Source organism: Callorhinus ursinus, unplaced genomic scaffold (genome assembly GCF_003265705.2).
Source record: "Callorhinus ursinus isolate GAN/ISIS: 27379988/994484 unplaced genomic scaffold, GSC_fseal_2.0 scaffold18, whole genome shotgun sequence".
Taxonomy (NCBI): Eukaryota; Metazoa; Chordata; class Mammalia; order Carnivora; family Otariidae; genus Callorhinus; species Callorhinus ursinus.
In genome coordinates this window covers 4,054,151-4,066,954 of record NW_027397080.1, presented here as the reverse complement: position 1 = coordinate 4,066,954, position 12,804 = coordinate 4,054,151, and the positions used below count along the sequence as shown (strand labels likewise).

Below are 12,804 nucleotides of genomic sequence, written 5' to 3'. Positions count from 1 at the left end.
CTGGGCTTATTCCTACATTGATAGATCCCCATCCAGTTTTACAAATGGATTCACACCCATCATATCATGTGCTGGGGCAATCATCTCCGTGAAACAGGCAAGGGGTCTATTTCTCTTCATTTTATAAATAAAAAAGAAACTGAACCCAGAGAGGTGGCATAACTTAGCAAGGTCACTATGATGAATCTAAACCTTGAACCTGGTGCTTCTAAGCTCCAATCTGACAGCTTACAAACTGCCCTATCACCTTATAATGTCAAACTTGATTACCGCTTTTTACATTTGTATAGTACAAATGAATGACCAGGTAGGGCAAGTCAGGCAAATCAATACATCCTCCCTCCCCACTATATGAAGTTCATTTTCCTGTCTTGTTATGACATTAAGAGACATGTTCTTTGAATTCAGAGGCAGGTTCACATTTAGAAGTAACACACAGTATAATTTAAAGCACTGACTTAAGGAGGTAAATTACATTGTATAGCAAGAGGACAAATTTCTTACAAGGCAACCTTAAGAGAGAAATGCCTTAGCACAGTCCTCCTGGCAAAGTAGCGAAAGAAAGGGCTAAGACATCTCTAAGAAATGCTGATGAATCCAAACCAGGGCATTTCTAGTCAGGAATAGTATCCTCTGATGTGGTATCATCAGGAGGGTTAAGACTCCATAGTCTGTGTATCAGCAAAGTGGGGTCACCACTCAGGGGCACGGGTCTTGAGCTGCACTCAAAGAGAGAGTGCTGAGTAGAGGAAAAAAATCCTCCATTCAGTGACTGCTACACAAATTATTCTGTTATCAGAATCACCCCTGGATGAAGGTAAGAACTAATAAAAAGGACTTTTTGCTACATTACAGATAACTCTGTATCAACTACTGGTTACTTGATTTACAAAAATCTGCCAATTATGGATTTTTTTCAAATAAACAATGAACCAGAGACAACATGACTCTGCCCCTGGGCAACTCATAATTTAGGGAGAAATTTGTTGGGGAAAAATAAGTAATGCTCCAGTGAGCCACATTCAAGTCTATGAAACTTTCAAGTCCATTACCTATAATAAATGTTGACTGGGCAATACAATGCAATCTCTGCAAGACCCACTCAGTAAATGTTTACTCATTTTAGTCCTTTTGGAATTACTGGTGTTATGGGCTCTGAAGTCCTGACAGGCCAGGATATAAATTCCAATTCTACCACTTATTAGCTCTGATCTTGAGCAAACTGCTTAACTTCTTTGAGTTACACTTTTCCTATCTATTAAATGGGGCAATTTATAGTTGATTTGGGAGAGTAATAGGAGATAATATATCTAAATTGCCTATCACATAATGGGAACTCAAAAAACTGTTTCTTCCATTCCTTCCCTATTAAAGACAACCTGCTTAGTCTCACCTTATAAATGAGAAATTTATAACTCAAAGAGATTATCACAGCCACAATGATTATTCCTAACTCCCCCAGGTGAAAAGCTATTTTCCTTCTCTGGTAAGCTACCATTGGTATAACAACAGGCCACTAAGAGCACATGACGGATCGTTTTCAGCTGTTTTCACCTGGCAATCATTAGACTTAATAGAAAGGTATGACCAGAGCATCAGACTTCTACTGACACCAAATTTCTACAATCATTAGTCAATCCTTAAAATCATATTAAGAACAAGCTTAACTTTTTTGAAGAGTGTACTGACATTAAAAGGTAGGCAGTAGTGTAAGTGATGTAAGACAGAGAAAGCCAAATATCCTATGATCTCACTTATATGTGGAATCTGAAAACAAAACAAAAAAAGAAACAGTCCCATTTTTAAATACACAGAACAAGTGGGTTGGGTTGGGGGGAGGAGGTGGGCAAAATGGGTGACGAGGAGTGGGAGGTACAGGCTTCTAGCGATGGAATGAGTAAGTCACTGGTATAGAAGGTAGAGCATAAGAAATTTAGTCAGTGGCATTTTAATAGCATTGTATGGTGATAGTAGCTACACCTGTGAACACAGCATAAAGTACAGAGTTGCTGAATCACTGTGCTGTACATCTGAAACTAATGTAACATTACGCATGAACTATACTTAAATAAAAAATTTTTTTAAGATAGACAATAGTGACTAACACTAAGAGTAAAAAAAGGGGGGCTATACTTACACCTTTTTCTCTAGGTTAGACCTAAAAATAATTTCAAGATGTTTTAAGAGACTTTCCATCAAGAACTATGCCCAATTTTCAACTTTATTCTAGAACCTACTCAGAATTATTAACTGGGAAAACAAAATTAATTGTGAAAAGAACTTACTAAATTTCAAGTACCCTGATATGCATTTTTGTACCTTATGTAATTCTCCCCAAAATATTGTATTATTTTTCCACTTTGTAAAAAAGGAAACAGTTTCAAAAAAATTAAGCTTTAAAGTCAGAATATAAGAGACGGTATGTAATATCTAAAGATCATTTCCCTGAGAGTAGTTTAATTGCCTGAAATAATGATCAATTTTAATTGGTAAGAACTAGCACCACTGAGCATTTAGAAGTTGTGCCTCCAGGATAAAAATCTCATCAGTGATTTGGTTGGTAAGTGGACAGCCAAGTAAGCTAAGGAAGGATCTGTATATGCTCAACTCCAAAGGGCCCCATTCACCTTGTAGTCTATGCTGGGGGCACCCCTGGGAGTTCTGCAGTGCAGATGCCTGGTCTGTGAGCAATGTCAGTTAAGCATCTCACCAGAAACCATCAAGACCTAACTTAAAAGCAACAGATTTTTTAAAAACCAGGATATGAAGAATATTCTCTTCCTTTGCAATCTATCTTTCTAAAATGAGATCCTGGGCAGAAATAAGCAAAGAAAGGAAGAGTGGGAACATTTTCTGAATATTTATAAGGCAAGGTACCAGACGAGGCACTTCCTATTGCATTCTCAATGTGATCCTCATAACAACACTGTATACCACGGTATTTTAGTTCCATTTTTATAGATGAGAAAATAATAATAAGACTAAAATAAGTAATGCAAGGTCATACGAGTCATAATGAGGATTCAAATACAGGTTTTTCTGACATAACCTATACTCTTTTGTCTACACCACACCGAATCATAATACCCTGCAAACAGATTGTATATCCCATTCTTCTTTCAAACGCTCACAAAAACACTGCTTTTCCAGAAGGACAAAATGAGAGTTAACACCAAAACCTTTAAGAGCTGCTGAGTTTGCCTATGTTGTCACAATAAATTTTAATCAAGAAAATCTCCAGGGCACCTTGGTGGCTTAGTTGGTTAAGTGACTGCCTTTGGCTCAGGTCATGATCCTGAAGTCCCAGTATCAAATCCCGCATCGGGCTCCCTGCTCAGTGGGGAGTCTGCTTCTCCCGACCCTCCCCCCTCTTATGCTAAGAAAATCTTAAAAAAAAAAAAAAGTCTCCAGATCAACGTATGGACTGAATGAGTTACAACTATAGGATTACAACAAGGAAACACAAAAGGAGACAGATGAGAAGGGTTTCGGTAGTAAATATACAAAAGCCTCAAATAACAAAGACAGATCCTAATTCACAGCCAAACACAAGTCAGGAGACACAAACTTACCAGAATTACAGGATACCTGTTGTGGGGGTGGGGGTGCCTGATGTGTTAACGTCTGATGCTGATGGTTCGGATGATGCTGTATGTGTTGATGTGGAGAGGGGTGCTGGGGGTGAGGGGGCTGGAGCTGGCTGTGTTGCTGCGGGTGCGACGCTGGGTGCTGGGGACGCTGCGGATGCTGTGGTAAACCATGCGGTCGATGGGACGGATGTGGAGACGGCTGTGTGTGCATCTGGGAGTGGGGCAGTGAGACCTGTGCAACCGAATTACTGCCCGTGGTGCTGAGGCCACCGCCATGATTGTTGGACAGGCTGCTTTGGTTGCTATGTGGGTGAGAGCTCACTGTGCTGCTAGGAGAGTGCTGATACGAACACGAGGTGTGGGACTGCTGGGAAGATTCAGAAGGGATGGTCATCAAACCTAGAAACAGTCAGAGAAAGCAAGAGCATTCAGAGTCAGATTTGAGTTATATTTTATGGCAGACATTTACAAAATTATTAATAGAGCAGAGGTATACATTGTCAGGAAGCAACACTGGCTCAGTTGAAAAAGTGTTGATGGAACATCCACCATACACCAGTCTCTGGGATCACTAAGAAGAGTAAGAAACACCACCCTCTAGCCTCGAGTAGCTCATGATCTAGTACAAGGGACAGACACTTAAGGAGATCATGTCCAATAATGTAAGTACTAAAGGCAGAAGTATACCAAGGGCATTCAGGAACACTGCTTCTTGCTTATTCAGCTAGGAAGGAGCCGAAGATTTGGAAAAGCCGTCCTTGAAAAGGCAGTACCTGGGGTACCTAAGTGGCTCAATCAGTTAAGCATCTGACTCTTTATTTTTTTATAAAGATTTTTATTTATTTATTCGAGAGAGAGAGAATGAGAGACAGACAGCACAAGAGGGAAGAGTGTCAGAGGGAGAAGCAGACTCCCTGCCGAGCAGGGAGCCCGATGTGGGACTCAATCCTGGGACTCCAGGATCATGACCTGAGCTGAAGGCAGTCGCTTAACCAACTGAGCCACCCAGGTGCCCTAAGCATCTGACTCTTGATTTCGGCTCAAGTCATGATCTCAGGGTTGTGAGATTGAGCCCCACGTCGGGCTCTGTGCTAAGCATGAAGCCTGCTTAAGATTCTCTCTCCCTTTCCATCTGTCCCTCTCCCCTCTTCTCCCTCTCAGAAAAGAAAAAGAAAAACAAGTCTTGAAAGACTGAGTAAATGTTAGGGGAAAAGTGTGTGCATGTTGGGTCACATTCTGGATGATTCTCTACAGGCCTGAAGACCAAGGATTTGGCAGAGGTGGAGGAGAGAAATAGGCCCAGTTATTTCTGAAGTTTTTCTTTGATGGCTCCAAAAACTTTTAAGTCAAAGGTGGCCAGAATTCTTAAGACTAAGCAACACAGGACGCCTGGGTGGTTCAGTTGGTTAAGCATCTGCCTTCGGCTCAGGACGTGATCTCAGGGTCTTAGGATCAAGCCCCACATTGGGCTCTCTGCTCAGCAAGAGTTTGCTTCTCTCTCTGTGCTCTCCCTCTCCCTCTTCCTCAAATAAATAAAATTTTTTTAAAAAGACTAAGCAAAACAAAACAGCCATCTTCACTGCTCTTTCATTTGGTTTATGGAATATTCTTGAGACACATACACTTTAGGGGTTAAGACTGCATAATTTATATCACTAGAAAGTAAGGATTAAAGTCTCTGTATTGCCATCTGCACACCTGGTAACTTTGGGAAGTTATTAATCTCTGCAAGTCACAATTACCTCAATTATAGATGGGTATGGATATATCTACTTCACAGAATTGTTGTGAGGATTAAATGCCATGATGCAAGTGCAGGGTGCGGATGAGCTCAGTAAATGTTAGCTGCTATAATGATAATTATGATTAGGCCAGAAGTGCCTAATGTTAAAAATAATGTACTCTTGGTTTGCATGCAGGTAGATGCTCATTTTAATAGCTCTTATTATGATATTTGGTTTGACACAACTAGGCTATTTTCATATCCCAAAGGATGGCACATACAATGTTTTACTGAACCAAAACACAACGAATTTTATTAAATGAAAAATAAAATCCTGCAGCACAGTATCAGTTAATAAAAGAATCAAACCTTTTAAATGAAAATATTCTCACTGCCCTTTAATAAAAAATTGTATTAGAGTACATTGTAAGATAATCTTAGAACCTAATAAGGTAGTTTTATAGGCAGAAGAGTTAATATAAAAGTTCTTGCCCTGGCCCTGGAAAACTGTCATTTGGAGGGAATCTACAGGGTTCTTACAGTAAGATGAGAAAAAGCAGTTATTTCATTGTCTATTTCCAATAAACTCCTAGCATTTTAAAAGGGAACCCAGATATGATCTAAACCAACCTTTCAATCCCAATGTTTTTTTTAAGTAGGCTCCATGTCCAGCGTGGAGCCCAACACGGCCCAAACTCACAACCCTGAGATTAAGACCTGAGCTGAAATCAAGAGTTGGACTACTCAACTGACTGAGCCACCCAGGCACCAACCCAAACTGTTTTTAAAATAAAATTTAAGGGGTGCCTTGGTGGATCAGTTGGTTGGACATCTGACTCTTGGTTTTGGCTCAGGTCATGATCTCGGGGTCATGGGACTGAGCCCTGCATCAGGTTCCGCGCTTGGCAGGGAGTGTGCTAGGATTCTCTCTCTCCCTCTGCCCAACACTCCCAAATAAATAAATATACTTTAAAATATTTAATTAGGGCGCCTGGGTGGCTCAGTCAGGTAAGCGGCTGCCTTCGGCTCAGGTCATAATCCCAGGGTCCTGGGATCGAGCCCCGCATCGGGCTCCCTGCTCGGCGGGGACCCTGCTTCTCCATCTCCCTCTGCCTGCCTCTCTGCCTACTTGTTCTATCTCTCTGCCAAATAAATAAATAAAATCTTTAAAAAAATAAAATAAAATATTTAATTAGTGTGATGAAATATCATTAGAAGCTTCAGAAATTGTCATTTCTATTTCAAAGCCAGTATTTTTCAATTTTGATCACATCTGGATCTCCTTAGCAAAGTCTTGTATTAGTCCTTTTTGTACTTTCATAGATAGAAAATTCAAAATAAAATGAGAAAAATACATGAATCTTACTTTAACCAGAAAAAAACTTCCTGTACAAGTTACTGATATTCATCGATATATAACACTGGTTTATAACATTAACTTTTGTAGTATCTGACAATGATAAATATTAAAATGTAAGTTCTATAAACACAGGGATTTTTGTCTATTTTGTTCACTACTGTGAACAGGTACACTCTCTGAGTTGGGGTAGAAATAATCTGCCAAACAAAGCAATTAGGAAGTGCTGTAAAAGTAGAGGTTCCCAACAATTTCTGATTAGTATTTATGGGGGAAGGACAATGCAATATCTTAATCCTATCACATGACTCTGACTAAAATAAAACCAGCAGCTAAAGGACAGTAACACATAATAGCAACAATCTAGCATTTGGTTGAGATGTAACAGGGCATCTTAACCAAAATCACTTTTAGTGTTAAAATCTGTTAAGTATGTTGTATAAAACAGTGACCCAGGGGCGCCTGGGTGGCTCAGTCGTTAAGCGCCTGCCTTCGGCTCAGGGTCCTGAAATCGAGCCCCACATCAGACTCCCTGCTCTTCGAAAAGCGTGCTTCTCCCTCTGCCACTCCCCCTGCTTGTGTTCCCTTTCTCTGTCAAATAAATAAAGCAAATCTTTAAAAAAAAAAACAAAAACCAGTGACCCAGAGCTTCCCACTAACCAGTATGTTCACTTATAAGCGCCATACATGAAATTGCAAATGTGGTGCTACCATATTCCACTAGCTATCTCTTTGCTAATAACAGTCAGTACAGACAGGAAAGGCACATCTCTGCCTGTAGTGCAACATTTACCACCCCAACACTTCACGTGCTAGACATCACTAACGACGGCAGCAATTCTCCTACATGGCACAGATGCAGTGTCAGAATTCTTCAATACATATGCCTCCAGGACACCACTAGTAAGTGAATTAGGTATGCAAGATGAAATTTATCTGCATTCTTGGGCTATGATGTAAATATATACGGGGTGTAGTAAAGGCACAAAGACTATTCAATCCTGACCACAATGATACTGTTCAACGATTCAAGAAATACAACAGCTGCTATGTGAAAATAATTCTTAAGAACATTTTTCAATAAAAATTTACTTTATAAAACGGTATTTTAAAAACTCCACTTGAAATTAATAGGATATGCATGTCAATTATACTTCAATAAACAAAAACCGCCCACCCCAAGTAAACACTCACCTTGTTGACTAAGTGACTGCTCAAAAACTGACTTATAAAGGCTCCGAAATGAGGCACTGAGATCTTCAAAATTATATTCTGAGAAAAGGAGTTGTTTGTCTCGTTCTGGAAGGTTGTACTGTGGCTGCTGTTGAGGAGTTAATGACTGAGAGACTGGTTCTGGATGGTTTGTCACCTAAAATTAAAAGAAAATACTACTAATTTAGTAGCTCTATATATCAGAATTGGTCTGTTACATAAAATATATAACTGAAAATACTAGAACAGTTTCTAGAATCCAAAGGAAATAATGTCCCTGTCCTTGGCTTTCCCATCCTCTGTTAAGTTGGGTACACATGAAGGACAAGACCACAAAATTGTTAACTTGAATTCTGAAAAACCACAGAAATCTAATCCAATCTCCACATTTCACAGAAGAGGGGAAAGAGTTCAAAGAATTTAAATAATCTTCCCAAGATCATACAAATGAATGAAGGGCTAGGCATGGAACCCTTCCAGTTTCTGGAGAATCTTCATCTTGATTTCTCCTGAAGCAATTTCATCTCAAACTCCACTCTACTATGATATTACTAACACGTCTTATTCATTTATTCAATTAATCTTTAAGTATTTAAACTCAAATACTCTGAGTACTGTGAGGTTGCATGGTGCTGCCCAAAGCAGCAAGGAGCCTCAATACACCTAATTCTTCATTTCTAGAGAAAAAAAAAATTTTTTTAATGAAACTAAGGGGAAATGAGAAATGAGGGTAACAGATAAAGAAGATTCTGAGAAAAAGAGAGTAGAGCATGGCTTTGAGCTATGCAAAGAAAAAAAAAGCACCATAAACTCCTAGAAAATAAGAATTATCACTGAAGGTAGCACAACTAGAAATAAAAAAAGATCAGCTGCATCTCTTAAAGATTTTATCAAGGGGTGGTAAACTGCCATTTTTTTAGTGCTTTGTAAAATTAAAATATGAACACTCACTGTAAATTTATGCAGCCATTCAAACTGATGCTCACAAGAAGTCTGCAATAACAGAAAAATATGAATTTTTGTGTAGGGGAATGGCTCCACCACTGGCACTCTGGTGACCTTACACATCTCCACACAGGCCGTTGGAAGCAAGGCTCAGTGGCAGGATGATCTAAGCCTTGGTGATTATCCTGGAACATGGAATGTGAGTAGTCTTATGAGCAGCAAATTCTCATCTGCCTTCTTATTTTGCAGGAGGCAGCCATGGGGCAGTTTCTTGTCCACCTATCTTGCAGGAAGCTGCCAAGAGACCTTTCTCAACTGCCTCCCTATTTCCAGAGAGGCAGGGGACTTTCTACTTTACTCTCTTAGGGTAGAGCTGCGAGTCATACAACTGCTTAGCTGCAATATGGAATTTGTTCCTCCACTACAGTGACTCACTACTTGTGAAGTCTGTCATCTGGCTCCTCCAGTTCGGTGTCATCATGGGGGATGTGGGGAACCATACCTATCTGGCTTATACATAAGTAATAACAATGTCTCTGTGCATTTGGGCTCACTGTGTCCTTACAGGATCAATCTATATACATGTGGCAAGCCCGACCAGCAGCTGGTGCTGTCCTGTTGCTTACAGAATGTTTGATGACACTTGAGGTCTTGTTAAAGGAAAAAGCACAGTATATGATGTCTAGCTTTTCAAAGTAAAGTTTAACCCTCCTGCATGTACTAGCATAATAGACACGTTTGTTCTTTCTTCTGTCACCTAGTTCTACAAATTTAATTTTTTCCTTTCATTATATTTTGTGATACTGGACTCCTGGTGTCAAGATTTTCTACATTCACATTATTTTAAAAACAACTTAAAATAATTAAATCTTTGCTTAGTTTGCTTCAGTGCTCCAACTAGTCCTTTTATATTATGATTTCATAATTACTGAGTGCTTTAATTTAGTTCACCTCTTGATTGTCAAAGTAACGTTTTTCAGAAGGGCACATGAAAACAAAGATCGGAAAGTTTTTTAAGCCCTGTGTATCAAAGAATGTCTTCCTCTTGACTTCACATATGAATGCAAATTTGGCTGGACATACTATTTATAAATCCAAACCTATTCCCTCAAAACTCTACGTGCAGTATTATTCCATTATCCTCTTGTATTTAACATTATAGAAGAGAATTATGATTTGTGTTTCTCTGAATGCATCTAATTTCTTCTTCTACCAGAGTACTTACATGGATGATAACTTCTTCTTCAGGGACACCTGTAATTCTCAATTCTCCAGATCTATTATCTTCTCTGACATAATTGTTATTCCATTAACTGTTACTTCTGCATTCTGAAAGAATATTTTAGGATTTTTCCCCCAGAGCACTGATAAGTTTTACGGAGCCACCTTTTGTTTTCCTACATTCAATGTGAATTTTAATTCTGCTCTCTCAGTTTTGGTTTCCCTTGTGTTATTTTCTTATTTAAGGTTCCCCTCTGCTATATATCTTTGTCCTGTGTAAAGTTTTACCTATTTACTCATCCTGGAACAGGGAGTGATCTGGTGAGATCGAGTTTAAACCAATGTACAGTGCAGTGTATGGCTCCTGGGCTCTGTTCTGTCTTCTAGGGAGGACAGTTGCCAGATGATTTGAAAAGAGGTATCAGATAACACAAGGGTCATGTTCTTATAATAGGTAACAAAATCAGCACACACAGGTCCCTTTATAGTACAGCTTTGTTTTCCAGACCAAAATTAAAAACATAAGACTGGTTAACAATTGGGTACGAAGTCATCCCAACCTTTGAGGCTTGTAGAATTCCCTTCTCACATCTATAGCTGGAAAACAAGGCAGTATACACATTCTCTAAACTCTTTTACAAAGGACTATAAAGTATCATCAAATATAGCTTTGCTAGACTAAAATACAACTTTTTTTCCTATTCCAATTACTTTTCACTTGGACAGAAAACAGATAAAGTAAATCAAAATAATAAAACACAGTATAACCACATATGTGTTTCGAACCTGGTAAAACATAAGTACCCATTAAAACACTATCAAGGTAGGAATCTGCTCTACGTATCTAAGCTAAATGAATTAATTAGTGAAAAATACACATCTTTACTTTTTATTCTCACTCCAATGACATTTGGCTTAGTTTTAAGCACTCAAGGAGTCTGAACAAAGAAGTTAACTTCACCAAGACTTACCGCTGTATAACTATGCACACTTCCAACACTGTTCAAATTAACAGATGCCAAACTCTGGTCTGAGAGACTGTTGTTAAGGCTACTGCGTGGGCTATCACTACCATCCTGATCGGTGTTGTACAACGTTACCTAGAAAAGAAAAACATTAGCATAAGTAGTTTTCACTGTAAAGAACAGTGAAAAGCAACTCTAAGCAATTCTACAAAAAAACAATTAGGTTGGTATATGGCTCAAAGACAAAATGTTAGTGGTCTTTCCTACCCCAACTCCATGCCCTTCACTACTAACTCTATGTTTACCATGAAATAAATTACTCTCAAACTGAAAAATACCCTATCCAAAAGTACATAAATTCAATATATTATCAGGTATAATTAGTTCATCAACATTTAATAAGGGGATTACGGGTTTTCACTGTTAAGTATTTCTACAATGTATAAACTTTTTACTCAAGCTTTAAGCAAAACTATTATTCTTTTCCATCAAAATACTAGGCATTGAAAAGAACACAAAAAAGGAATTTTTAAAAATCACACGCATCATACTGGTTATATTATTGAAAACTGGACACTCAACTGTCCAATGTACTTGCAAAATCATAGGTATGTGATCTAATTTTTAAAAATAGCAACAATTGGGGCGCCTGGGTGGCTCAGTTGGTTAAGCGACTGCCTTCAGCTCAGGTCATGATCCTGGAGTCCCGGGATCGAGTCCCGCATCGGGCTCCCTGCTCAGCAGGGAGTCTGTTTCTCCCTCTGACCCTCCCCCCTCTCATGTGCTCTCTCTCTCTCTCTCAAATAAATAAATAAAATCTTTTAAAAAAAAATAGCAACAATTACTGGGCACCTAGGTGGCTCAGTCAAACATCCGACCCTTGGTTTCAGCTCAGGTCATGATCTCAGGGTTGTGGGATCAAGCCCCGCATCAGGCTCCACGCTCAGCGCAGAGTCTGCTTGAGATTCTCTCTCCCCCGTCCCTCCCCACTCACGTTCTAAAATAAATAAATAAATCTTAAAAAAAATAACAAGATGCTAACATACACATAAGATGCTAAGGACTATAAATCAAACTGTTAACAAGGGACTAGGTATTCCTGAAGACTTTTATCACTGATATTAGCATTATAATTTTTAATTAGAGATAAAAAAATACTTTTAAAACAGATAACTAGCCTAATTATCCCTCAAGGTTCTATTCATATGGTACAACCAACTTTCCTTTCCATGCTCCTACTTCCATGGACACAATACATTTAGCTTTAGGTAAAACTAATTTTTATCCACTACTAGATTATAGCTCCTTGAGTTCCCAATAAGGAATCACAACCAACATAATGCTTTCTACTCAGTATACAATTATGATATATTTGCTGACTGAATAACCAATTGAGCTATCACCATCCTTCTGTTTGTGCTAAGAATGGGATCATGCTAAATGCTACAAATATTTGCCAAAAGAGGCCAAATATGTAGAAAACTAGGCATGTATCTCTCTATACTGAGGGCAAACTGTCCCCCATTCACACTCTCTCCTGTCCATGCTCAGTTACCTACCACTCAAGTCAGAAATCTTAGACAAAATCTTTATAGCTTATTTTTTAGCTGGAAAGAGGATAAACATTTTTATTAAAATGTAAGATATACACAAAGTACACAGATTACTAATTTATTACAAAATGGGCATACTTATGTAATCACCCTGTAGAACAAGTATAGAACAGTCCTCAAACTTTGGTCCTAGAACACTTTTGCAGTCTTAAAAAACTGAAGAGTCACGGAGCTTGTT

At 38.7% G+C, this 12,804-nt stretch overlaps 1 protein-coding gene across 4 annotated transcripts in view; it reads right to left on the bottom strand.

Moving 5' to 3' along the window:
* Nucleotides 1–12,804, bottom strand: part of FOXJ3 (forkhead box J3) — a 140,515-nt gene that overhangs the window by 18,182 nt on the left and 109,529 nt on the right. For all 4 annotated transcript variants that reach the window (XM_073902796.1, XM_025856084.2, XM_025856086.2 and 1 more), the window contains 3 exons: nt 11,020–11,148; nt 7,865–8,039; nt 3,573–3,989 (listed from right to left, as the gene is read on the bottom strand). In XM_073902796.1, the coding sequence (XP_073758897.1) occupies nt 3,573–3,989; nt 7,865–8,039; nt 11,020–11,148 (721 nt within the window). The remainder of the gene's footprint in view (nt 1–3,572; nt 3,990–7,864; nt 8,040–11,019; nt 11,149–12,804) is intronic.